This window comes from Salvia miltiorrhiza, chromosome 7, assembly GCF_028751815.1.
Source record: "Salvia miltiorrhiza cultivar Shanhuang (shh) chromosome 7, IMPLAD_Smil_shh, whole genome shotgun sequence".
NCBI classification, from domain to species: Eukaryota; Viridiplantae; Streptophyta; class Magnoliopsida; order Lamiales; family Lamiaceae; genus Salvia; species Salvia miltiorrhiza.
The window spans coordinates 49,509,950-49,537,075 of record NC_080393.1 but is presented as its reverse complement, the minus strand read 5'-3'; the positions used below and the strand labels follow the sequence as shown (position 1 = coordinate 49,537,075).

General features: G+C 40.4%; 1 protein-coding gene across 2 annotated transcripts; it reads right to left on the bottom strand.

The window, feature by feature from the left end:
* Positions 1-10,284: 10,284 nt before the first annotated feature.
* LOC130994621 (rust resistance kinase Lr10-like) lies at positions 10,285-14,506 on the bottom strand. 2 transcript variants are annotated; one of them, XM_057919679.1, is made up of 3 exons: positions 13,627-14,506; positions 13,511-13,537; positions 10,285-11,424 (listed from the first exon to the last, which is right to left on the bottom strand). In XM_057919679.1, the coding sequence occupies exons 1-3, from the start codon at positions 14,444-14,446 to the stop codon at positions 10,307-10,309; spliced, it is 1,965 nt and encodes a 654-aa protein (XP_057775662.1). In that variant the 5' UTR covers positions 14,447-14,506; the 3' UTR covers positions 10,285-10,306. The 2 variants fall into 2 exon arrangements, with proteins under 2 accessions (XP_057775662.1, XP_057775663.1); XM_057919680.1 differs by having other exon boundaries at positions 13,511-13,534; positions 13,627-14,465.
* Between the last annotated feature and the right edge of the window lie 12,620 nt (positions 14,507-27,126).

The window sequence follows — 27,126 nt, the reverse complement described above, 5'->3', positions numbered from 1 at the left end:
CTCTCCGCTGCTCTTTCAATGAACTCGTTGAGGCCTTCTGCCACGATAAGGAAAAGGAAAGGTGACAACGGGTCACCCTGTCTCAAACCTCTCTCCATTTTGAAGTCTCCCGTCGATGACCCGTTCACCAAAACACTTGCCGTTCCAGATTCCAGACTCCCTTTAATCCACTTCCTCCAAAGTCCGTCAAAGTTAAGTCGACTGAGAAGCATATCCAAGAAATCCCATTGCACAGAGTCGTATGCTTTTGCGAAGTCAATCTTGAAGAAAATACGGCCCACTCTCTTCTTTTTTGCCTCAAAAATAGCTTCATTCAGGATAACCACCCCATCTAGGATGAAGCGACCCTTGACAAACGCACTTTGATTATCGGAAATGATCGACCCCATAACCCTCTTCAATCTCTCAGCCAGGATCTTAGCCACAATTTTATACAAGCTGGTGATAAGAGAAATTGGGCGAAACTCATCGAGCGACCCAGCCCCTTCTTTCTTCGGAATCAGAACAATAAAAGAGGCGTTACCACCTTTCGGTATTTTCCCGTTTTCGTGAAATTCCTTCAAAACCTGGAGTAAGTCCTCTTTAACCACGTGCCACGCCGCTCTCCAGAATGTGAAGTTAAATCCATCGGGTCCCGGACTCTTGTCTCCACAACAACTCCAAACTGCTTCTTTAATCTCGTGCAGATCAAAATCCCTGATCAGCCAATGCCTCTCGTCATTTGAAATTTTCCTCCTCATGAAGTCCAAGGGGAAATCAGGCATCTGTCGTTCTTTCCTTTTGAAAAAAGCTTCAAAATGATTTCTCACTCTTGCTTTAACCTCTTCCGGTTTAGATATCCACGAGTTTTCAAAGAGCATTCCGCCAATCTCGTTTTTAATCCGTCTCCCACGAATTGCCCTATGGAAAAAACCCGAATTTGTGTCTCCCTCTTTGAGCCATTTGAGTTTGGCTTTCTGTTGCAGCATCATCTGTTTATTCTTGAGTTGAAGGGAGAGCAGGGCTTGAATCTCATTTCTCCTGATCACCTCTGATTCTTCAAGACCTCTCTGCTCGTCCACCTTATCCTTCTCTTGAAGTTCCTTCTGAAGTTCTTGGATTTTGTAGTCAATCTCACCGAAAGAAGTCTGATTCCACACCTTCAAGGCCTCTTTGAGTTTCTTCAATTTTTCCTTAACCACAAAAAAACTCCATCCCCCCACATTAGTCACCGTCCAAACCTGCTTGACCATCTCCTCGAACTCCGAATGATTCACCCATGCATTGAGGAACCGAAAAGTTCTTGGACCCCAATCCTCCGATCTTGTAGTGAGAATAATCGGACAGTGATCCGAAATTGAGCGTTGAAGTCCTCGTGCCGACGTCCCTTCCCAAGCAGCCAGCCAATTCTCATTAACAAGGAAGCGATCAATCTTACTCTTGCACTTTCCATTTGGTTTGTACCAAGTAAATTTCCGGCCTTGAGTCTTAATTTCCTCCAGATCGTTCTCCCGGATAAATTCTTCAAAACTTCTTGCATCAGCCACTCCAAACGCCTCCCCACTGCCCACACGTTCATCCCTCCTCCTAACTGAATTAAAGTCTCCCAAGATACAGACACTCCTATCCGTATTTTGTTCCACAATTGAGCTTAATGCATCCCACAAGATCCGCTTTTCCCCTGAGCCGACTGGTGCGTACACATTGATGATGCAACATAAGATATCCCCCTCCTTGTACCTACCATTCACCACCACCACCCCCGGTAAATCCCACGTACTAGAGGCTTCGAAAACCCCCCTATTCCACAAACAAACAATTCCTCCAGCCCTTCCCTCCGAGTTCCTAATCGCTATGTCTGTATAATTAGACCCCCACCAAGATTTACAGAACAAATCCCTAAACACCTCCATCTTTGTCTCCTGTAAGCAACAAAAATCGATCTTCTGCCCTTTCACCAAATCAGTAACATCTCTCTGCTTCGCAACACTCCCCAAGCCCCGAATGTTATAAGATAACAAATTCATTAAACATTCCTCAAAATACTCCCAGCATTTTCGGAAGAAAGAAAATTACCTTGCACCTCAATCTGTCGAGCAACATCTTCGTCTGGAATACGACTTGACAGCCCGATCTTCTTTCCAAAATCCTAGATCTGCTGACCTGAAATTTTCTCCCCAACTGTCGTCTTTTGCCCTTCTTCGTTCTCCCCCCCTCTTTCCTGCTCTTCCACTTCCTCCCCCCTTCCATCAATTGGCTCTAAATCTGAAATGAATTGTTCCCATTTCTCTTTCTCCCTGGCTCTATTCTTTTTCTTTTCTCTCCCTTTTTTTCCTTTTGAATTTCGGTCACCACACCTTTTACTTTGGTTTGAACGACTTCCTTCCTCGGAGTTAAAAATCGGAAGCTCGTTTCTTTCGATCCTTTGCCCTTCCTCTTTCCACGCCGTGTCCTCCACAACATTTTTGGCACCTTGACTTTCGCTGTACACAACTGAATCGGCTTCTTCCCTTTCCAGAATAGCGCTTCTAATCTCTCCTTGCGCTTGGGTCGACATTAAGGTATGATCTCCCTCACAAACACTTCTTCCTTCGGCCTCAACCAACTTCAAAAGCATTTTCGATCCTCCCACCAACTCCCTCTCAAAATTGGTTTCCTCGACAAATGTGTCCGCAACGGTTTGGATCGAAGGAGACGAAACGTTGATTTCTTGGAGAACCGAAACGTCGTCATCCCTTTCATCGCTCTCGTTCCGATCTTCGATGATTGCAGCTGCCGGATCCATGGACTCCTCCCCGCTCGTCCATCCTGCATCCGATCCCGAATCCTCGAACTCCGGCTCGCCGCTCATGGAAGAGAAAGGGTTCTCGTGAATTTCCTCAATGCGAAACGTGAACCTTGCTCCATTAATACAACACTCCGTAACTTGATCAATGGATCTAAGGCCCGTGGAGATTTGAATCAAAGCAACATCCAGTTTTTCTTTTTCTTTCGTCTTCTCATGCATCTTCAACACCCGACCGAACTTTGCAGTTGCCAACTCAAAGAAACGAGGATTCCATGCATGGAGTGGGATTCCGACCCACCTCGTCCACACAACTCGTTGTTGAAACACATCCACAACGTTCCATTTCCTCTTCCATTGAAACCAGAACTCACTCCATTCATCCATCTCAGTTAAAACTTTTTCTGTTGGCGCGTCGCAGACACTACGTATCAACACCAAATTTCCTCCCATCGTCGTCACCTTCAGTTTCCCAGCACTTTCGCTATTGATTTCTTCATTAATCTCTTCCCACAAGAACTCATCTTTGATGAAACCCGTGAAGGCTCCATCTAGCCATCGTGTTTCCTCATCCGAAGTTTTGAACTGAAGCAAATCCGAAGGTCCTGACTCCCCTTCTTTGGATCCAGTGAGCACCTCCTTAAAAGAAACCCCCATCATCCTTTTTGCAGTATGCACGACCTTTGTTTTTTCCGACTTTCTACCTGCGTCAGCTTTGATTCTGTTCCCTTTACTTCCTTGGACCTTCACTTCTCTCTCGAATCTCGGTTTGAACACCCTAATTTTATAGCTCCCAATCCACAACTTATTCAGCTGCTCCAGCAAACCGTCCTTATCTTCAACATCTTCGAAGCGAACAAAACCGAAAGGCTTCCCTTTTTTGTCTCTCTTTCTTGGACAAAAGATGTCTGTCGGTTCTCGCACGGAACCGAACTTTCTCCTCAAAAAATCGAAGCTACATTCTTTTGGAATGTTGTTGAAAAAGAATGTAACTCTTTGTGCTTCATTCTCGTCACTTTCTTTCCAAATTTTCGAAAACCTTTGAGTTTTTTGGTTCAGCTGCTTCTTCACCATCCCATCGGCTCCTATCCTCACTTCCCCTCGTCTCCTCACCTCCCTCCAAACCTCCTCTCTCATCTGTAAAAATGTAAGTATTCAAAATGCAGCCCGCCGCATACGATAGCCGCACCTCCGCCGCATCTTCCCGCCGCTAGACTTCCCGAGACCTCAGATCCGGACCCCCCTGACACGTCCGACTGGAGAACCGAATCCGCTGCGACTCCGGAGAGACCCGATCTGGAAATCCGAGGTTCGCTGAAGAGAGCTAGAGAAAAAGAGGTGACACGCTGCTCCGGATCTGTCTTCTGAAAGCGGATCGGGCTGGAGGCGCGGTCTCGCCGGACTGGAGAGCTGCGGTGGGCCTGGAGTGGAAAGCAGCTGTCTCGCCTTGTAGTGTGAATGTAGCAAACTTCGTGACGGTGAGGCCGAGCGTGAAGGGATCTGGGAGAAGCAATTTCAAGAACTGGAAAGAGCAGATGCTTTGCCTGCTGGAGAGGCAGGACGTGGCGGGGTTCGTTGACGGTGAAATCGTTGCTCCGGAGAAATACGAGGCTGAGGTGTTGCCACTATTTATAAATGCATATTATCTAACTATAATATGCATAAGATATAAATTATTTATAACTTTTACCTTTTCGATTTCACTTTCTTCTTTTTCCTTCTCCTGCTCATGTTCAGGCTGTTTATGCATAGTTATGTATTAATAAATGCATATTACTTGATAATATTATGTACTAATAAATACTCCCTCCGTCCACGATTTAATGCCCCACTTTGGTGTGGGCACGGAGACTAATAAAGTTGAAAAATGTGATGTGGATGAAATATAAGGGTAATTGACTAAAGTGATAAAGATAGTTGACTAAAGTGATAAAGGTGTTGTGAGTGGGTCCACTAGTGATAAAGTATAGTAATATAAAATATAAAAATAATAAAGGTGTTTTAAGGTGGGTCCATTAGTGGCAAAGGGTAATAAATATAGGAAAAGAAGAAGAGTAAAATGGTACAAAAAGCATAATAGGGCATTAAAATGTGGACAAATTTTTAAAGGCAAGTAGGGCATTAAATTGTGGATGGAGGGAGTATAAATTATGTATTTATTATACCCTATTTGCTTTCTGTTCCCTGTCTGAAAAGTCCTCTTGAACTGCATCATGCATCTGTACATACAAGATTTTAGTTAATGTTCAATAATAATTAGTATTTTATATAGAAATGAAATTGAAAAGATAAAATTGTCTTCATCAAGATCGAAATTGCCACGTTCTTCATTGTCTTCATTTGCAGCAGCATGATATTCAGAGTATTCTTCTGATTTAGGTAACATTTGGAAAATCCAAGGCTGAACGTAGGTGCACTGTCCAATTCCTGTATATATTCTTCTCTCTTGAGAACGACGTCAATAATATCATCAACTGCTTTGATGACTTTTTCCTGACCCAGAACTCATCATCTAATTGAGATTGCTTGATCTCAGAGCTGTTTGTTTCAGAATCCCTTGTCTTTTGGCTGATGTCATATCCTATCAGCTTGTGTGTATTTTCCATCGCTTTGAGTTTCATTCTCAAATGCCTCAGCAGACACTGATTTGAGTTTCGTTACAAATGCAACCAGTTTTGTTGCGATCTCGCTTGCATCTTTGATGAATATTTCTGTTACTCCTTGCTGAATTCCACTTGATTTTTGTTCTATTTAGACTATGACGAAATCTTCATCAGCTGGAACCTCAATTGGAAAACATATTACTCCATAACCAAATCCTCCAACATTTATTTCATCTCCTTCGCGAGTCTTCAGTTTTTTATAATCCCAGTTTGAGATTGTTGGGTATTTCTTTTCATTGTCTTTTGAAGCATATGTTTTTATCCTATCCACATACAATGCATGCATTTTGTGAAGCATTAAAGTACATATTAATGTTATAGAAAACTGAAGTTCAGTAATCATAAATTTGTAAATTTGTAATCTTCATGCTTACCATCAAGAAAAATGTTGGTCCACAGAAGTTCTTTTTTGTGTTTTCCCATGCTGCTTTCCGTGAAATGAGAGATTTAATGACATAATCTCCCCAATTCAGATTACTTGCATCATCAACATCCTGAAAATGGTGTATTGTTGGAGCTGTTATGTAGCCAACATTGTTGTTCTCTAGAGAAGAAGCGACAAGCAGAATAAGAAAATGCCTCTTGAACCATATTTCTCCATCTTGTGTAGTTCTAACATTGCATCAACAATCTTTGCATGGCTGATTCTATCTCTGTTATCAAATAGAGAAAATCATTCTTCCAATAATTAATTGGCTTCCCTCGTTCCTTATCCTTCTTGTGATTTGTTTTTTCCCTTTCAGGAAACCAAAGACTCTATAGATATCTTCTTCTTCAATTATTAGGTACTTGCCCTTTGCTAGCTGCAATGGACAATCTCTGTAGTCGAATTTATCCACTACTCCCCAATATGCTAAACTGAAAGGCCAATTCCTTAGCCTTTAACTTCAAGATGTTTCCGAAACCAAGCTCCACAATCTGTCTTTTTTGTGTTGGTTTCATTCTTTATATGGCATCGACTAATGAGTAAGGTGCTGTAGTCTTTTGAATCCACTGTCCTAATTTTGTTCTTCTTGTTCTACTGGCTTGTTTTGCAGCTTTGATAGTGGCTTTGTGGTTTTTGACTTTTCTAATTCTGGACTTTCCTTAATGACGAGCCTTATTGACTTCCTCTCTGGCTTTTGTTTTTCTTTTTCTTTTTTCAACATTGTAACTACTTTCTCTTCCCCCTTTCTTTATTTTGATGTGTAGATCATTTGTCTTTATAGTGCACTATTTCTTTTGATGATGTAGCTTTAGTCTCTTCGACAAAGTCATCATCTGATTTATTTGTAATAATGATTTTCCAGCTAATATAACATAACAATTCATGTAACACCCCGATAATTTAGATTTATTTTATAAGTTTAATTAATAGTATTTTCTGGTATAGCTTATTTTTTTAAATAATTACATGACACATATAGATATGCACCATTAATTTTATCTAGACTATTATTATTATTATTATTATTATTATTATTATTATTATTATTATTATTATTATTATAAATATGGGATCTATTTTTCAAACCCAAAAACAGACGGACACACTAATTAATTAGGATTTTAGAGAGAGCAGAGAGGGCCAGAAACGTGTAGGCAGAAGATCTGAGCTGGAGTAAGATTTTCGCAAGAAATCAAGTTCTGGCAGTTTCGGGAGAACGGCCATAACTTCCTCCACAGAACTCCGATTCAAGCGAAACAGGCGGCCACGGAAAGCTCTCTCGAAGACGAAGAAGTCGTATTTCTGGGCAAAATACGATTTGAGGACGTTTGAGGCTTCAAACGAAAGCTTGAAGCTGACTGGTCTGTTCAGCTGCGATTTTGACGAATTCTTCTGGTGCAGCGCTATTAAGACCTTCTTTCCGGATTTGTTTTGTTTCAACATTAAGGTGAGGGATTATATGCTTGTGGTTATATTCATGTATGTTTTTATATGCTCTTATTTCATGTTTGATTATACTTGCTCAGCCATGTAGAAATACATGTTCAGAATATTAGCCATGTTGAAATACATGTTCAGCCATGTAGAAATACATGTTCAGAAAATCAGCCATGTAGAAATACATATTCAGAAAATCAGCCTGTTGAAATACATGTTCAGCCATGTAGAAATACATGTTCAGAAATTCAGCCATGTTGAAATACATGTTCAGGGGCTTTCAGTTCGCCCATCAGATTATCAGTATATGTGTATGACAATGTGAATTATTTGCATGTTTAAGCGTATGTGAATATATGCATGGTTCTTCACTGATTATATTTTCAATATGCTCACTCCTTATCTTCTCAGTTTTGCAGTTATGGAGTTGAGGTGGCCATGGAAGTCGAGAATGACTAGAGATTTAGTATTTCCATGCATATAAATTTAAGTTGAACTTGTTAAGTTTTAATTTATTGTTTTATTTTATTTTATTTCATGTTACTACTTTAGTTTTGACAAGTTGATTTTAAATTGGTTTAAACTTTTATAATTCAAGAAATTTTATTTTTATCTATTAGTTTTCAAGATTTTAAATTAAAAAGTTTATGAAAAATTGGAGTGTTACAATTCATAATATGTAACAGTGAAATGAATAGACTAATGCGTATAAATGCATATAAATACATGCTAACATGCATATTAGTATATATGTTTAGGGATATACAGATACGGATATATGCATATAAGAACAAAAGTATATGCATTAACTTATATAACAATATGCACAAATAAGTTACAAAACATATTCAATATACTTGTTATATTATTTATAAGGTAATGAATATTCAAACACAGATTCACACGTAGAAATTTTTAATTTTTGGATCTTTTCATGTTTTGAAAGGTGTAGTTATTTGAGTAAGGACAAATAAAGTATTACGTTTTAATGAAAAGTGAGGACCACATCTATAATATGCATAAATAATTTATGAAACTCATAGATCTCATAAAAAATTGTTCAAATGTAGTGTTCTTTTTCTTCGATTGCAAAATAGTAAAGTTAGGGTTTTCTGTTCGGATAAATAATAAACATGGTCTTCTTTGAACTCTAAAATAAGTTGATTTATGGTTTTTTGTGTCGTTTACATGTATAAAACCTGATATGCATAGCTATTACGAAGTACTCCCTCCGTCCCGCTATTCAAGTCCCATTTTCCTTTTTGGGTTGTCCCACCGATAATGTCCCGTTTCCTAAAAAGGAAATAATAAGGGAATGCTTAACATTAATTAAAACACTAATTAAATGCCTAATACAAAAGATCAAAAGTACATCTAACCCTAGAATTCAAGGAGACTCTCGGCTCTCTCTCTCTCTCTCTGCGCCTCCACCCTCACCTTCTCTCCGGTGGACGCCGGATCTGTCACCTCTCTCCATCGGTGACCGCAATGCCTCGCCGCTCGTTTTCCGGCGACCAGGGCTCTGCCCTCTTCTGGCTTTCATCTGCAAAGAGACTCTCGGCTCTCTCTCCTCACTCCTCAGTCGAGCGACAACAGTTCTCGTCGCCGCCCTCGGTCGCCTTTTTCTTCCCTCTGATCTCCTTCGCCTCCGCCTCTCACCTCTGATCTCCCCTGACCCTCTGCAAAACCCTAACCCCTAATTTGGGTTGCAGATTTGGTTGGGGGAAATCGTTTGATTTCTGAGTTCGACCCAATTTCTGCAAATTTCGCCCAAATTTCTGCAACAACCTAATTTCTGCAATTTCGCCCAAATTTCTGCAAATCGCCCAATTTCCGATTTCTGCAATTCCATCTTTAGTTAATGGAATAAATTATCAATTAATTTTCATTTTCAGAAATCAGAACTTGATTTCGGAACAAGTCATGAAAACTTTATTGTTTGATGATTGATGAGAGATTGGAATTGGGTGAGAGAAATTGAAGGTGAGAATTAGCTCTGACATGGAATTTCCCGATTTTTGCAAATTGGGCGTTGTTGGACTAAAGGTGATCATTTCTCTCACAGAGGAGCTAAAGATGTTTGATGATTAATTTATTATGAAAGCGTTTGATTTCGGAAATTCCATCTTTAGTGTTTGATGATTTCTGTAATCGGACTTTTTCATTTTCATTGGAATCATCAAACATTAACAATCCCTTAATCACAAGCTTAAATATGTGGACCACACTCTTTATTCTACTTACTTCATTCTCCTTAATCTCCGTGCCGAAAAGAAACGGGACATGAATAGCGGGACAGAGGGAGTAAATGCAAAAACCGAGAAGATGAAATTCTATTAACTAACCATCAACTTTTTAGAAGATTTCTTCCTCGCTTGTTGATGAATGGGCGAAGAAACTTGGATTTTGGAAGACAAAAAGTTTGGATTCCGATGAAAAGGGATAAGAATTAAGACGGTTGTTGATGTAATTAATTTTTACTATAAAAAATCTAATTATTACTATCTTGTGAAATGACGCCGTTACCCCTCGAAAGTTAAATATATAAAATAAAAAAGGCGGAACGGGTCAACCCGTCTGATCCACGTGAAAATACACGTGTCATGCCGCTCTTTTGATCTAATAATGTAGATTGGGTACTACGTAGTACCTAAGGACACGGTACTACGGCAACCCAACCCAACCCTGTATATATATTCACTAGCACAGCTGACAATTTTCTCTAACTAGTCCACATTTATACTTCATTTTATTAATGGTGCAATACAAAGACAAATGAAAAAAAAGGAAAAAAAACAGAAACACCATCTAAAATCAGACGCTGAGAAAATCTACACAGCCCCAATCCTAAGATTATGAGTCTCGGGCAAAATAAGAAATAAATGCTCTTGCATACCTCATTAGATTTTGCAAGCCTCAAAAGAGTAAAAAAAAAAAATCATTAACGGTCGAAACAGCTAACTGAGCTGCTGCTAATATTTATATCTTAGCCCCTTCCAGCCTATATACTGACTTTCACTCGTTTTCTAAGATGAGTGGCAACTCAATTTGGAAATGTGTTTGAGGTATTATCCCTGCAACCAAATTAGTGGCATTTGCAGTAGGGAATGGGTTTGGAGGCATCTCGAGATCCGATCCATCTCCTTCAAGCATCTGCACCACAGCTTTCATGGACGGTCGATCTGCTGGATACCACTGAATACAATGCAGCCCAACAACAGTTAGTTTCCTCGCTATATCACTCTGATGCTCACCTTCCTCAATATGCACCCAAAACTCATCACCAAGATTCAAATGATTGTATATCCACTGTGGGAAATAAACCTGGCTATTATTTATCTTAAGATCCACATTCTTCCTCCCGCCAACCATCTCAAGCAGCAGCATCCCGAAGCTGTACACATCCGACTTATACGACACCCTCCCGAACGTCCTGGACAGGAGCTCGGGGGCGATGTACCCCATCGTGCCCCGAGCAGCCGTCATGGTCACGGCGCTCTGCTCCTTGGAGCAGAGCTTGGCTAGACCAAAATCACAGACCTTGGGGTTGAAGTTTTGGTCTAGCAAGATGTTGTGAGGCTTGATGTCGAAATGCAGGATCTGCTGATCGCAGCCTTGGTGGAGATACTCGATGCCTTTGGCCGTCCCTAGCGCGATATCTAGAAGCTTCTCCCAACTGAGGGAGCTCCGCTTGGAGTCTTCCTGGAAGATGAACTTCTCGAGGGAGTCGTTTGGTAGGAACTCGTAGACGAGGACTCGTCTGAAGCCCTCCGCGCAGAAGCCTACGAGGCGAACCACGTTCACGTGGTGGATCCGGCCGATGGTGCTCACCTCGTTCACGAACTCCTCCCCGTTCTCTTTGGAGTTGTTGAGGACTTTCACGGCCACGCTTATCTCAGTCGAGAGCTTGCCTTTGTACACGATGCCGTAGCCGCCTTCGCCGAGTTTCTCGCTGAATTGATTGGTGATCTTTCTTATGTCGGAGTAGCCGAATCTCGTGGGCTTCAGGGCTTTGTAGTCGTCTAGAAACCCTTCGATCTTCTTCCGATTCTCGCGGTCTTTGATGATCGTGATACAGAGGAAGATCAGAGCTGCAATTGTTGTTAACATGAGGAAAGATCCTACTGTTGCTCCTGCATAATCAAACAGACACTTAAATATTAGTACAATTACACTTATATACATCAACTTTGACCCTACTCTTACTTCGAAAGATTAGGATTGATTCATAAAAATAGCAAGATTTAATCTTTTCATTTTTTTGATGGATTGTAATTTTGGGATATCTCAAGGCCCTTGATTGTTTTAATCATTTAAGATAATTTTGCTTGACTTTTATCAAACTGAAAAGGTGAGATTAGAGAAATCCTACTTTGATTATGATAAAAAATATTCAATCATGCATCTTATCAATCATGCAAAATAAACACCCCTCAATGTATACAATAATTAAAAACTTTTGACTCCAAATATATGAAGATTCAGTTGTTCTTATTTTCTCATGATTGTTAATTGCCTCCAAGTTAATATTCAGGTGTATATCTGAAATGTATACATATACTAAACGATAAAATTGAATGTTTACATTATTTTAGTTGCCACGAGGTCATTTCAACTACCCACAGTGGCATTTTAATTTTCACTAAAAAAATTACAATTATGAGAAAAATCAAAATAATTGAAAATTAATATATTTCGAAACAAAATTTATACTCCCTCCGTCCACGAAAAATAGTCCTGTTTCACCTCTTTTTTTTGTCCACGAAAAAGAGTCCTATTTCACTTTTTATACAATTTTACCCTTCTTTGACTTTCATATTTACTTTATTTGCCATTCATGGACCCACCATAATAACTAATAAACAATCTATTTACTTCTTTAATTAAATCTTAATCTATTTCCTTAATTAAAATCCCTCCCCCTTTTCTGATTAAATCAAAAACGCCTCTCACTTTCTTTCATTTCTTGGGAACCCTAGTTTTTAAACTACACTTGCGCCGCCTCTCTCTGGCGAGGGTGACGCCTCTCTCCGGCGAGGCCGCCCCTTCTAATGGCCTGAGTCGGTGACCATTGATGGCCTAAGTAGGTGGCGAAAGAGAATGTGGCGGTGGCGAAAGAGAATGTGTCGCCCTGTGATGACAATTGAGGTCTGAGGGTTACTAATCTTTTTTTGATGAATGAATTCAAGTTTCATTCGAGAAATGGTGATTGAATGATGGTGTTTGCAAGCTGTTAGAAGTTCAAAACTTAATTTAGGATTAAGAATTTAAAAAATTTCATTAACACTACCCCTATAAATTTACCTATACTCCTTTTACACCTACTTTAACAACTTTCTTAAAATCCGTGCCGAACCCCAAATGGGACTCTTTTTGGTGGACGGAGGGAGTATAATTTATATGTAAGCTAAAATAAGATGAAAGTTCTTATGTACATAGAAAAAAATGGTTAATTGTCGGAAAATACATAAACTATGGACACATTTTCATTTTTAATCCGAGAAAAAACTTGATCAAAAAAGAAATTTCGGGTCAATATATAAAAATAACGGTTACTTTTGAAATTTGGTCATACTTTAAAGGAGAGTTTGGTACCCCTAGCTAAGACGTTATAGTTAAATAATCTTGTCTTATGTTGACATTTGGTACCCATATTAGTTAGGAAAGCTATCCGTACCCTTCCTTATTATGTTCCACTTTGATAACTATTATCGCCTCACCCTTTGGATTATTTATCCAATGCGAGATTATTAATTTTTTTTCTTTCTATTTTTTATATTAAATTACTTATTTAAATTTATAGTATAAGATTAAAATTGTAATTTGTTAATTTAATCTACAACAGTATTTTTTTTGACCAAACAAAAATATTAATTATCTTAAGATTATATCTTAAATACCAAATAATAACAATTGACACCTAATCTATATTACTCCCTCCGTCCCACTGTATCTGAGACTCTTTCTATTTTGGGCGTCTCGCTGTAAGTGAGACTATTTCTTTTTTGGGTAAATTTTTTCCCTATAAACACATTTTCACTTTTTCACCTACACACAAAATACACCTTTCTTAATTCTCGTGCCCAAAAAAAAGGTCTCACTTACAGTGGGACGGAGAGAGTATTTGTCTAAACACATCCCAAGTATTTATACACAACTAACCACCATAAGCAAAAGAACAGAAATTGCAAATTTGAAAATAAATAAAGAAATGATCACCTGCAATTCGTATCTTCCTGTTAACTTCTACACAAACAAGACAGAGGAAAAGATTAGTTTTTTGTTAGAAAAATGAACATATATCCGAGGGCAAGATAAGGATGAGAAATATCTACCTTCGTTACTCTTCCCTTTGTCAACACACTGAAATTTTGCAGTCGAGTTGTTTGGCGGCGCGCATATTCTCCCCAGAGCTTCACAGCTGCCGCCGCACGCCGGCTCAGACCAGTTCAAGTAAACATCGTTTTTCTTAAATACATAGTACGGAACAGATGAAACATTATGCTCGTTGGTGCAAGATGTTAGGGAAACTGAATCCATGTAAGAATCGTTCCGAACGGCATAGAACTGATATCTGGAATCCCTAAGACAAGCAACGGGGTTTGAAAGATCTCTTTTAGAATCGGGACAACTGAACAGGACGTAATCTTCCAAGTAATCGGTGAAGAATCTGAAGGGAGACGAGGAGAGATTGAGGGTTTGGAGCTTCTGCCCGAGACATTTTTCTGGGTCGGAGAGATCAATTCGTTGAGATTTGTAGTGAATTCTCTTCACCGTGAGGTTGACTGAGATGGGCAAATCAAGCATGGTTTCGCCTTTGTCGTTGCAGTAAACATCGAAACCTGGGTACCCGCAGTTTGGGGATTGTTTGTTCCTAATTCTGAACGGAAATCGGATCCGTGGGCCGCCTCTCCGGCAACTGTCGGGCCAACAGTTATCTGCTTCTGCGAAAGGGAGTGGAGAGAAGAAAGCGAAGACGATGAAGAGGAAGTTGAAGAAGAAGGCAGACATTTTGTTGCTTGGATTTTTGTAATTCTGAGAATTTGGAGAGGGACTCAAATGAAATGAATTCATGTTTGTGAATGGAAGGTAGTCCTGCTTATATGCAAGAGTTGACTGTGACGTTGACTTGAGCTGTCCGAACAGAACTTTCATGCTTCCATTCCGTTGTCAATTTCCTTGACCCTCACACTGCATAATGATAGGCGGACAAGTTATCTAATGACCGGGTCAAAAGGCTTAACCTGTTTGATTGAGTTGCCTAGATATGCAGACATTAATTATAGAGGCAAAATGGAAAGTACCCCTTTTCAAAGACAAAAACAAAAATGTACCCACCCTTTACCAAACATATAAAATCTACCCATCTAGGACAATAATACCCCTATGCCTATTTTAGTATTCTGCTCGCCAACAGTTTGTCGAGCATGTCGAATATTTCATCGAGCATGTCGAGCGCGTCGAGCATTATACCAAATACCCTAAAGCAAATTATTCTCTATAATTCATTATAATCATTTATGTTTTTAAACAGTAAACAGGCCCAACATGCTTCCGTAAACACTTCAAAATAATTCTTAAATTAAACCAACATTGTACCTTCGTCGACTGGTCTTCTTCAGGAGTCGGTCTTGTTGCGTTTTACGGCTCGTCTGCCTCCCCGGCACGCACCAACCACACACTCGCAAGAGATGGTTGCAACCCTTCTCCTTCACTAAGTGCCGACTAAATAATATGTTGGAAAAATAAAGAAAATATTTTTACTCAACCCGGAATAGTTGGACAAAAACTCAGCGTTTATAGAGGAATTATATAATAATTAATTTTATTTCATAAAAACTCCCCAAAGGAGGAGACTATCTTGTCTAGCTACTCATAGTAGCCAGTACTTGTGTACATAAAAAATTAAAAGGAACAAAAAAAAAAAACTTTGAAAACAAAATTAAAATTACAAAGATAATTTTCTAGAGAGAAGATGTGTGTTGTGTGAAATGGGTGTGATTTTTCTGATGCCCTTCTTCTCTCCAGCTCTTGTGTTTATATAGAGGTTTGAGCCCCTCTATAATTGCTTGGTTGGTGGCCTCGAATTCTTCCTTTGTGGCCAGCTTGCTTGATTGTGACATCCACCTTCTTTTGTTGGCCATTATTGCCGACGCTTGTTAGTGGCCTCACATGGTACTGGACCCCTTCTTTATCTTCTTGTAATAATGCTGGTAGGGGCCGGCTGCTTTCTTCTCCACTTACTTTTGTCCTGAAGCTTTTGGTAAGTGGTCCTCCTGTTCTTCCACCCACTTTTGTCGTTTCTTTTGTGGGTGCGATCCTGGCTGTGAATCACATGATTCAAAATATTCTGTCGGCCACCTTACTTTTTTGGTGCCCGAGGTGTCCTTCCCTTTGGGGTCTGATGCTTGTCATGTTCATCAGACCGGAATCTCCTTTTATCCGGCTTCGGAAAGAATCCTTTGCCGAATTCTGGCTCCTTCTGCGATGAGCATTGATCGCAGATCCTATCGATCCAATGGCTTACATGAGCCATATTGCAGAATTTGCGACGAGTCTCTTTGCTCCCCGCTATCCTGTTACTCCAGATTGTTTGCCTCTTGTCTTCAAAAGACTTTTCAGCAAACTGAGTGGTGGTTCCTGTCATTGTGTTGACCAGGAACGTTCCCAGATCCGAGCTTTGATTGAACTTGAACCTGGACTTCATTTTGTCCATCTCTGTGAGACAGACCCAAAGACCCCATGCTCGTCTCGTGGAGATTTGATCCTCCGGGATTGTTGAGACGATTGCGGCATTAAACTCAGGAACTTTGATTCGATTCAAAGCTCCTGTATCTGGCCTCCGAAGCTTGATGAAATGGAAGGCTTCGTAGACTCCCTTGCCAACTGGTTCTGGAGCTGCACTGAAGAAATACAGTTCCAGGACATCTCCCCTTTTGAGGGACTCGTTGTTCTCCCATGTGTCGAACACCGTTTTCTGGATCCATTTGGGTAGACCCTTGATTTCGGTGAAAGCCGGAGAAGTGGTATAAACTGAAGCTAATGCCCCAAATTCATACCATTCCTTTACATCGTTTGGATTGGCTCCTGGAGTGAACCAAACCCTTGGATATTTTCCTGCAACATCAACCCGGCAATTTCCCGGATTAATGCCTCTTCTCGTAAGAAGTTTCTCCCACCTGTCTTGATAATTCTGCCAAGAAGGAGAAGGAATAAAAAGATTAGTATCAACCTTAACTTGGCCTGTCATGGGCCTAAGGCTGATCTCTCCCTCTTTTACCCCAGAGGTGGAGGGTTGACATGTTGCTTCAGGGATTGACTCCTTAACAACATCTTTTCCTCGAGCGTCCGGCTGTGAAGCCATTCTCTCAGGACTTGGGCTAGGGGTACTTGAATCCCCTGCTACAGGTAATCCGCCCTGTACGGAAAGCATTGCTTTAGCCCGATTTTCACGGACTGCGCGCAAGAGCGGCTTTTCGGTTGCTTCCTGAAGATTGAACATCTTCATGAAACAGACATCAATTTGGCTAGATACTTTGGCTTCGTCAGCCGCTTGTATCTTTCCTGCTTGTTTAGTATGCAGCACACATCTGTGCCACTCTTGTTGTAGCAGCTCTAGGCTTTCAAAGAGCTGCGCCTGTATTGCCTCGATGGCCTCCACTTCAGGGAGCTCCATCCCTTGTAAGGAAATCTGCAAGAACATTCTGGTCAGATTTCAAAACGACAATATCATAATCATAATATTGGCATTCTGCTTGCCATCTAATTAATCTAGCCCTTTCGGGTTTAGATTCAAACTTTTTTGTTAAGAAAGCTTTAACGTTAGTGTTATCAACTTTCAAAACGAATTTTTTAGCTAGTAAGAAAAGCGGCCATTTTTTAAACGCCTTTCGAACTGCAAAGAATTCTTTCTCGTTGATGTGCCATCGCACAGCTTCGTCGTCGGAGAAAAGACCGCTACAGTATCTGCAAGGTTCTTCTCCATATGGGGTGATCTTTGTAAGCACTGCTGCCCACCAGAAATCACTCGCATCCGTGTAGAGGACCAAATCATCCTCGTCTTGTGGTATTGAAAGTTTTGGGAGATTTTTGCAAATCTCTTTCAACTTCTTTATACCCTCTCGATGTTCTTCCTTCCAAATAAATGGAACATCTTTCTTTAGTAATGGACTAAAGATTTTCCTGTGCTCTGCAAGATTTTTGATGAACATTCCTGCAAAGTTAACAACTCCGAGAAAGCTTTGGAGCTGCTTCTTTTCCTTGAGATCTTCTGGAAAATTCCGGACCTTTTCCACAATATGATCTTGTAGAATGATCCCAGATTCATCAATCTCAATCCCCAGAAACTCCATCTTTTGGGTAGCTATAACTGCCTTCTTTTCTGACAGCACTAGTCCTTCTTGTTGGCAAACATCAGCAAAGATCTCCAGATGCCTGACATGTTCATGAATGTTTTTTGATGCAATAAGGATGTCATCAATATAAACAAACATAAACGAAGAATAATCCTTAAATAGATTATCCATCTTCCTTTGGAATATCTGAGGCGCGTTGGCTAACCCCATTGGCATGACATTCCATACATAATGTCCCTGTGGAGTTGAGAAGGCTGTGAACTTCTTACTCCCTTCCTCCATGCGAATCTGGTAAAAACCTGACTTGCAATCGAACTTTGAGAATACCCTTGCATTTCTAATGCAGTCGATAAGGTGTTCTCTGCTTGGGATGAAGTATCCATCAAACTCAAGAATATCATTAATCCCTTTATAATTAATGACTAATCTTGGTTTTCCTCGCTTGATCTCCCCATGGTTTCTTACCAGAAATCCTGGACTACTATAGGGTGATCTTCCATCTTCGATCAGTTTTAAATCAAGGTGTTCCTTGATTATACTCCCCATATCCTTTTGATCTTGAGGATTCATCAGGATAGGTCTGAACCTTACGAACTCATGCTCCTTTCCAGTTTTAACTTTTAAGGTTGCTCTGAGCTGGTTCTTGTTCCACCATGCCAAAGGATCCTCGTGGTAACACTTCTGGATTCTCCTTTTGACGTCGGCAATGGACACCTGTTCGTCTTCCTTGATATCTTTGTGTGATATCAGGGATACTTTGAGGATTTGAGTTTCTTCCTCAGAGAGATTTGGGAATCCCTCAGTTCTGCATTTGAGCAAAACTTCTCCGAATCTCCTTTGATCCTTCATTTGAGGTCTCCGGAGTCTGCCATCATCACCACGCTTGCTGCGAAATTTGATTGGCATTGATCTATGAAAAGCTCCACCGAGCCTTTGCACAATGATTTTGTGGTCACAATTGGTTGTGAACACTAGCCGTCTGGCTTCATTGTCTTGTATGTACCGCTTGAAGCTTTGCAGAAAATTATTTCCAAATAATATATCTGCTCCGGTATCATGGAAATAAATTGGTGGAGTTTTGACCTTGTACCAAGGTGTCTGTCCTGCCCCGCCGATCAATATTTCCGTCTGTTTTACTCCTTTTGATAAGAGCAAAATCTTTTTGGAGAAATCCCTTCCCGCAATTCGAGGTAGATCTTCTTCCACTTCTGCTGGAAAGACTCCTCGTTTTGCTGTACAGATTCCTGCTCCCGAATCCACATAAGCAGCAAAATATTCTGCTTTGTATTTCTCGTATAACATCCCCACCGAGATGTATATTGAGAATGGGCTGGTCATTGGATCATCACTCTTTGGCGTCCAATGGTGATCTCCATTCTTCCTGATTTCCATGACCATGGTTTATATTTGTCAAGGAAATCTCGTCCTAGGATCAGGACATCTGCTTCTTGTCCGGCTTGTCCTTCGGTTTGGATTTCAAAGTCTCCAACCTTTAGAGTTCCGATGTATCGGTTGTCTCCTGGATTCGCCAGATAATACAACGAACTGCAAGGAAACTGGTTTTCCTTGTTGGTTGTATCGATTCTCGTGGAAACCTGTCTCCATCCTTCAGGACATTTGAGTTTAATTTTCATGTCCGGGACTGGTGTTTCCTGGATTGCCCTTCTCTCGTATGACTGAGAGAAACTTCTTGTAATAGGTCCTGACGTCAGCCTATTTCCTTGGAATGATAGCCTTGGTTCACCCAGTCTGAGACTCTGGGTATGGCTAAGTATCGGCTTGTCTCCAACATCGATGTCGATTTCCCCAATCTGAGGAATTCCTACTCGGTTTGGATTGACCGCCTTGGCAACTTCTTTGAATATTTCTGGAATTTCAATGAATTTCTTTCCCAGAAATAATTCCGTGTGATGGGAATTTGATAAGGCATACGAGACTTGATAAGTCAGTGAGTATGGCCTATTTCCATCCGTCATTAGCTCCTTCTTCTTGTAGTCCTGATAGAGTGTCAGGGCCCGGCTGAAGGATGAATCTTGCAGATTATAAGATATCTGTGGGTAGAATTCTGTTATAATCCTCTTGGCATAGAGATTGCCTGAAAAAGCTCCAAGAACTGAAGCTCTAGTATCTCTGATTCTTTTGTCGCACAGTGCGACATCAATTGGTTGGTCTGTCCCTGGGGTAAGGGATGATTTGATCACCAACTGAATGGCTCCAATATGAATCCATTTTATCGTGCACGCGACTTCTGGCTTCATTTTCTGGAGGTCCTGCATAATGTCCTCGGACGGAACCAGCTGGATTTCCACCTGATTACTTGTAATCTCGATTGGAAGCGCCGTTTCTTGGTTTGTAACACCAAAATAGACATGATGCTTCCTTTTTGATGGTATCAAGCTATTAAGAACTCGATTCAATCTTCCATTGGAGAACCCTTGGTGGGTTTGTACTTCTCCAATTTCCTTGTTGAGTTTCTTCACGATTTTATTCACCACTTCTTCCTGTGGAATCAGAAAATGGCTAGTAAACCCATTCTGATCCTCCTTCTGGGTGTGGTGGATCTCGTGTTCCTCTTTAGTCTGACTCGTCTCCGGTTGATTCATCGGACATCTCCGAATCTTCAGAACTAAAGACCTCTTCTTGCTCATATATACTCTCATCAGAGGATATATCTTCAAATCGATACACGGGTATCAATTTCTGGTAGTAGATAGCTTCTTCGATATCTGGTGTGGATTCGAAGCTTCTCATCTCCCTTTTCTCGTTGTCTGGGCAATTGGTTGAAATATGCCCCTTTGCACCGCACGTCCAGCAGTTACAATCCTTGAAACTTTCATTTACTTTGGCCTGAGTACGCCTGAAAGTTTTTCTCACCGGGATTCTCTTTTGATTTGAGAATTGGTTTCTTGATGGTCCGCTCCGTTGGCCTGACTTGTAGGAGCGTGCCTTCTGTCTGGTCCACCTAGTTCTTGGCTTCCAAGAACTTCTTCTGGACTTTCTTTCATAGGGTTGATACCTATGTTTCTTTCGGCTCCTCCTTTGATACATCAACTCCGCACCAATCTCTGTTGGAAGATCAAGGTTGTCGCATATCAATGGGGCTCTTTTGTTGAGTCTTCTCAATCTTTTGAGATTCCTCTGGTCCGCTGCCTTCTGGCACCATTCAGACAGCTTCTTGTGAACATAAGACATCCTCCTTGAAGCGCTATCAAGTGGATATTCTCCTGGTGAAACATACTCGTTGATGAGCATTTCCCTCCATGGACTTGGAAACTTTGGAAAAAAGAGATCCATGGCCATCTTGTTATCTACTTCCCCCATATGGACATATAGGGTGTATAGGCGCAGAAATTTATTAAGAGCTTTTGGCTCTAGCACTATCAACCTCAAATTGTGTAGTGCTTGTTGATATTTCTTGCGCTTTTCCTCTGCAGATCCTTCGAAAAAATCCATTCCCAAGAAATGAATTTTTATTTGTTTAGTAACTTCCTTGATGATATCATTCATGTCAGTGCTACTAAACATTTCATTCCTTACTGGAACTGAAAGTTTTTCCCAGTATTGTTTTGCCATCCCCGCCAAGCTGGCTTCGAAGACTCTGGCAAATTCCTTTTTGTCGTAATCAATTGTGGCAATCACGACCTTTAATGATGAAGCCCATTCGTCGATGAGATCCTCCCAATCTTTGAAACTGGCTTCGTCGAGGTTAAGAATCAATCCATATGGATGGATTGGTTCCAGTGTGACCTTTCCTACAGGAGTGTCCTGCATCTGAGGCCTCCGTCGCCTGGTTCGTTGGAACTCGCTCGTACTATTTTGAGCTGAACCTTTCAGTGGCGCTTCTTCTCGAGGCTCTCTTTTGGGAACCTCATCTTCTTGGTTCATCTTTAGATCAACCATGTTGAGGTTAGCAAAAGATTCTGCTAACTCCTGTAGATCTTCCAATCCGATTCTATCAAGGCTATTCATGATATTTGCCTTTCATGATTCGGATTATGTCCTCCGGCTGCAACTCTTTGGGTGTTGCATCAAATAGAGAGGTGGACGTCGGGTCTTTGGACCATTGATTCCGAATTTTTCCGGAACATGGTTTTCGCCTTTCGATCTTCTCCATTTTTCTCTGGATATCACGCAAGAGGGTTAGAATTTCCTCTTGTTGGAGTGATATTCTGCTTAGCTCCATTGGTAGATCGTACAGCTTGACGCCATAATATTCCACCGTCTTTTGGATCTCCCGCAAGTTGACATTGTCGGAAGAACTTGGCTCGATCTTTTGATAGCCTGGAAAGGCTACGCTCGCCTTGTCTTTTAGTTCCATCAATCGTGGGACTGATGGGCCTCCTCCATTCTTTGTTCAATGGTTGCTCTGGATGCAGCCATTATCATCAGTTGCCGATGATAGCCCTGGATACTCGCAATAATATTGCGAATAAGTTCGATATCTCCTCCTCTTCTTAGGTTGGTGATGAGGACTCGATTGTTCCATCTTAGGTCACTAAGAAAGTGACCGATTTCTATCTCCAAATTTTGGAGAGAGTTCCTGTAGTGTACACATCTCGGACACTCGTCCGGATCCATAAGTTTTAATGGAGTCTCCTCCCACATGGGTTAATCATAAAAATAAATTAAAAATTATATAATTCCTCTATAAAAACCCGCTCTGATACCATTTTCGACAAGGATCTTTTTTAACTGTTTTTGCTTAAAGGTACGTGGCGTTGTCTCACAGTCCAGACCCAGATTACCAGGTAATCTATCGGGCACGAGGAAAGTTTCCAGCCGATATACCCTTTAAGCCCAATTTTAATGCATATAATGAAGTATAGAGAAATTCTTGGAAATAGCAAGTTAAAGGGTGGAAATAGCTAGAGGGCAAAATTGTCCAAAGTGGGTATATTTTGTATGTTTTAAAATAGGTGGGTACATTTTAGGTTTTATCTATGAAAAAGGGTATTTTCAACCATTAACCCTTAATTATATGTGGATTATTAATACAGAATTTGTGAGTTTGATTAACTATAACATTGTTTGATAGATATTAACTAATGTCAAGATAACTCATTTTCTATGTTTGATACACTCCACTAAAATTTATAGATTGTTTTACGAGAAAGACTAACGTGTTGATTAACACCTGAAATTACATTGTTACCCTGCACTTCAATACCAAAATTACATAATTCACCCTTGCGATTTTTGGGGGGGAAATAAACTTCTAGCCCCCATTTTTGCTCTTCGTCTAGGGCAAATAACTTCCGCCAGCATTAGAAAAAGTAGAACTGAAATCTTCCTGCGATAGATTCTTTGTAGAGGGTAGTACAACATGATATTCAAATCCTTTGAGAGTGATAATCCGAGCCTTGCAACTTGACTGATACTTTCTTTTCCCTTGGAGGTTCATAGCGTCGTCGTAAGAAATCCGTCAACACCATGAGTGCGTTCAATCAAGGTTAGTTCCTTTCAATGTTTATAAGGCTTTTTGGATGCCCACTCGGTTCCTTGATGAGAATTTCGAGTTTCCCTTTGGTATCTCTTACGTTATTGTACTTTCCTGTTACATAGATTCTTCAATTTTCTGCTTAATCTGGCTATGGTGCTCATATTTTGATTGTTATAGATTATATTGCGTGATCGTAGAGGTTGGAGTCATTCTTGTTTATTCCTGTAGGTTATTGCTATTGAATTATTTAGTTGTGTAGTGTTTAGAATCGTTTGGGTGCCTCTGTGGTTCATATAAAATCTGGCTATGGTGCTCATACTTTGATTGCTATTGATTATAAAATGTCTTCGTTTGGGTGGCTCTTTAGTTCATATAATCATGTACTTGATGTCTTCTTTGGTGTTTGCACGCTCAGCCTCGCCACGCGATGAAATAGGCCGTGGCAAATCCAAGAAATCCGACAAGACTAGAAGAAGCTGGTCAGTGAGGGAAGAGGAGGTTCTTCTCGCTGCTTTGAAGGAGCTCGTTGTGCAGGGCTGGAAGTCCGACAACGGCTTCCGAGCTGGTTATCTAGGAAAGCTTGAGGAGGCTATTAAGAATGTGTTTCCAGGGACGGACCTAAAGGGCATGCCTCACATTCATTCAAAAATAAGCACATGGAAGAAGAATTATGGTTCACTAACAACTATATTAGAGAAGAGTGGAATTGGTTTCAACGTAGATGGCAAGTATATGATAGATTGCGATTCCGAGCAGTGGGCTTTAATTGTAAAGGTAACGTTATCCGTTTTTTTGTTAAATATGTCAATTGAACATGTATTTACTGCATAGCATCAATAGTAATTGCATTATTGAAGAGACTGTTTTTTTGTTGTGTATAATGATCGTAATGCAGCCAACATGCGCAAGAAGAGCTGGAATTACTTGGAAGATTGGAAAGAGATCTTCGGGAAGGATCGTGCGAACGGGGCTGAAGCGGAAGATGTGGCAGACACGATATACGAAATGAATGACGGAGATAACTTTGACAACGATGGGACGCAAGGTGCTTACAATGTACAATTCGAGGAAGAGGCAGAGAACGAGACAGCCGATGATAGTGTGTGTCAGCCTTCGAAAAATGTGGGTGTTGCAAGATCAGGGAGCAAGAAACGGAAGGCGAACGATGGCGTTGACGTACTTGTCGAAGTGTTAGGAGAAATTAGCAAGAATGCTGACAAAAGGGTAGACACAATAGCGTCGCGCATGGGCTACAAGCAGGACTTAAGCAAGGCAAGAAAAGAAGTGTACGAGCAGTTGAATAACATGCCCACTTTGACAATCAACGATAAATTCGTAGCATATGAACTTCTGGCAGGTGATGTACAGGCTTTGGAGCTGTTTATGGCACTTCCGGACGAGGCAAAACCACAATATGTGGTGCATATACTCATGTCCAAGAAGCCATAGTCAGCTTAGTGGTTGGTTAAAAATAATTTGGGGAGAATGGATGTGAATGAATCCTACTTTCTACTATGTTTTGGGGTTGCCATAGCTATAGGTTCATTTGAATCTTTGCTAGATGTAAATTCTGACTTTACCCTATAGGGTTCTTTTGCTTAAATATTTTGTATTTTGACTTCACTTCATATTCTTAGATATGGTGTAAAAAAGAATGGTCTATGTTTATAAGTCCAATTTCTCACTACCAGTTTTATTTCTACTCAATGCTATGTGTGTTCCTTGTACAAATACATATAATTGTTGCTTGCTGTGAGATAGAATTATGCTTATTTGGTCGACATAACAGCCATTTTGTAGATTAGAACGTCAACTTCTCAATCCGAAAGCAGCAGTTGTATTAGAACGTCAACTTCTCAATCTCAATCACTTATGTCGACATATCAGCTTCTCAATTTCAGTATCCATAGCAACATAGCAACACAACAGCAAATATATATATATATATATATATATATATATATATATATATATATATATATATATATATATATATATATACAATCTCCATAACCAATCAATTGGTTAACATTGAAGAGCATTCAATCGCATAGCAGCAAGCTTCATGGATTAACAAACATATATATGTAATACTTTGCAGCTAGCATAAATCATATTCGATCTCTAGCTTAAATACTATAGAAGCCATAAATTACCAGAAATGCTCCCCTGTTCTAAATGATGCAGCAACTTGTTAACCAAAGGACAGACACAATTACCTAAGTATCTATGAAGTACAAAATACAGAAAATACCCCAAATTCTACACATATATTGTCTGCTCAATTGTTGTTTAAATAGGTTTGCCACATTTCCCCTGCTAGTGCATCTCTCAATGCATTCCATTGGGGTGAAGACTATACTGCATCTATGAACTCACGGTCCCCCTCGCCATCATCTTCGGCATCCATGTTTGCTATGTCAAATTCTTGCTCGATAGGATCGTTCGGCATCTCAGTTCGAATGTAATTGTTCAAAATGAAGCACGCCATGATTACTCGATTTTGAGACTTCACCGGGTAGAAAGAGTTGCTCCTCAAAATACCCCAGTGCATTTTCAATACCCCGAAGACACGTTCGAATGTAGTGTTCTTTTTCTTCGATTGCAAAATAGTAAAGTTAGGGTTTTCTGTTCGGATAAATAACAAACATGGTCTTCTTTGATGATGCAGTGCAGCTTGGGCCTGCTGCTACAGTGCAACTTGGGCCTAGTGATGCAGGTCATTTTTGGGCCTAGTGGATTTTGGGCCTAATGATTCTGGAAGTTTCTCTACTCAATTATGTGGGAACCCTTTTTGCCTTTAAATAGCGGAAGCAAGTAGGGAAAGCGTAGATTAGAAGTTTGCTGCTTTTGTTTATCAAATCTGAGAATGAATTCTCGTTTTGCTTGTTCCATCAGTTTGGAAGTGGAATTTTAATACATCTCTTGCATCATCTCTCTCTCTGCGTTTTAAGATTATTCCTTGTTTCCACCCTCATCATTTGGTATCCAGAGCCAGAATACACTCTTGTCCTTTTTCCACCTTTCTCATGGCAGCAAGAAGAGGAAGAGGCGGCCGCGGTAGAGGCAACATGGAAAATCTTAGGGATGAACGAGATGCTGAAATTCAGGCACTTCGAAGACAAGTTGAGGAACTTACCATACGTTTGGAGCGTCAAGAGGCCAGAAGCGAACAGGGTTCAGGCAATGGCTACTCTAATGACGATTCAGAGTATGTGAATCCTTTTGCTAACCAAGGTATGAACAATTTATTTGGGAAGTTTGCTCAATCGGAATTTGTGAAAGTGGACATGCCGGAGTTTCATGGTCGCTTACGACCAGAAGAATTTCTTGATTGGCTTAGTACTATTGAAAAGTTCTTTGAATCTAAAGACATCTCGGAGGGCCAAAAGGTTAAGCTCGTTGCTACCCGACTTCGAGGTTATGCGTCACTTTGGTGGGATAAGACTCAAGAGATGAGATTGCGGAAAGGAAAACCTAAGATTGCTTCTTGGGAAAAGATGAAAGCAAGACTACGTGAGAATTTTCTTCCTATGGATTTTGCTCAGAGTATTTTTATCCAATTTAATACTTTACAGCAGGGCAGCAAAAGTGTGATTGATTACACAGAGGAATTCTATAAACTATGGGCTAGAACTAATAACCAAGAATCGGAAGATCAACTCGTGGCAAGATACGTCAATGGGCTGAAACCAGCAGTTAGAGATGAAGTGGAAATGCATCAACTTTGGAAGCTTAATGACGCTTATCAATTAGCTTTAAAATTCGAGTCAAAATTATCCCGTCGTGGTGCAAAAAGGTTTGTTGATGTTCAAAGCCTATACCCTGCAAAGGTAGAGACATCAAACAAAAGTGTTACAAAGAAAGCGTGGGTCAATGAGGGAACAAGCGCAGCTGCCAAAGGGAAGCTAAAATCCTGTTTTAAGTGTGGGCAAACTGGACACTTTATGAGTGAATGTCCGAACCGTAAAAATGATGTTCGAGCTGGAGCTATTATTGAAGAGGATGAAGGGCCCCAACTTGATAATGAAGAGCCGAAG

What these genes read in the sequence shown, in the direction of transcription:
- LOC130994621 (XM_057919679.1), bottom strand. Translation starts at nt 14,446, where the DNA reads ATGAAAGTTCTGTTCGGACAGCTCAAGTCAACGTCACAGTCAACTCTT. An exon ending in CAAAGGGAAGAGTAACGAAG is followed by an intron (nt 13,538 to 13,626) that starts GTAGATATTTCT and finishes TTGTTTGTGTAG; the next exon opens with AAGTTAACAGGAAGATACGA. An exon ending in CAGGAAGATACGAATTGCAG is followed by an intron (nt 11,425 to 13,510) that starts GTGATCATTTCT and finishes TTGATTATGCAG; the next exon opens with GAGCAACAGTAGGATCTTTC.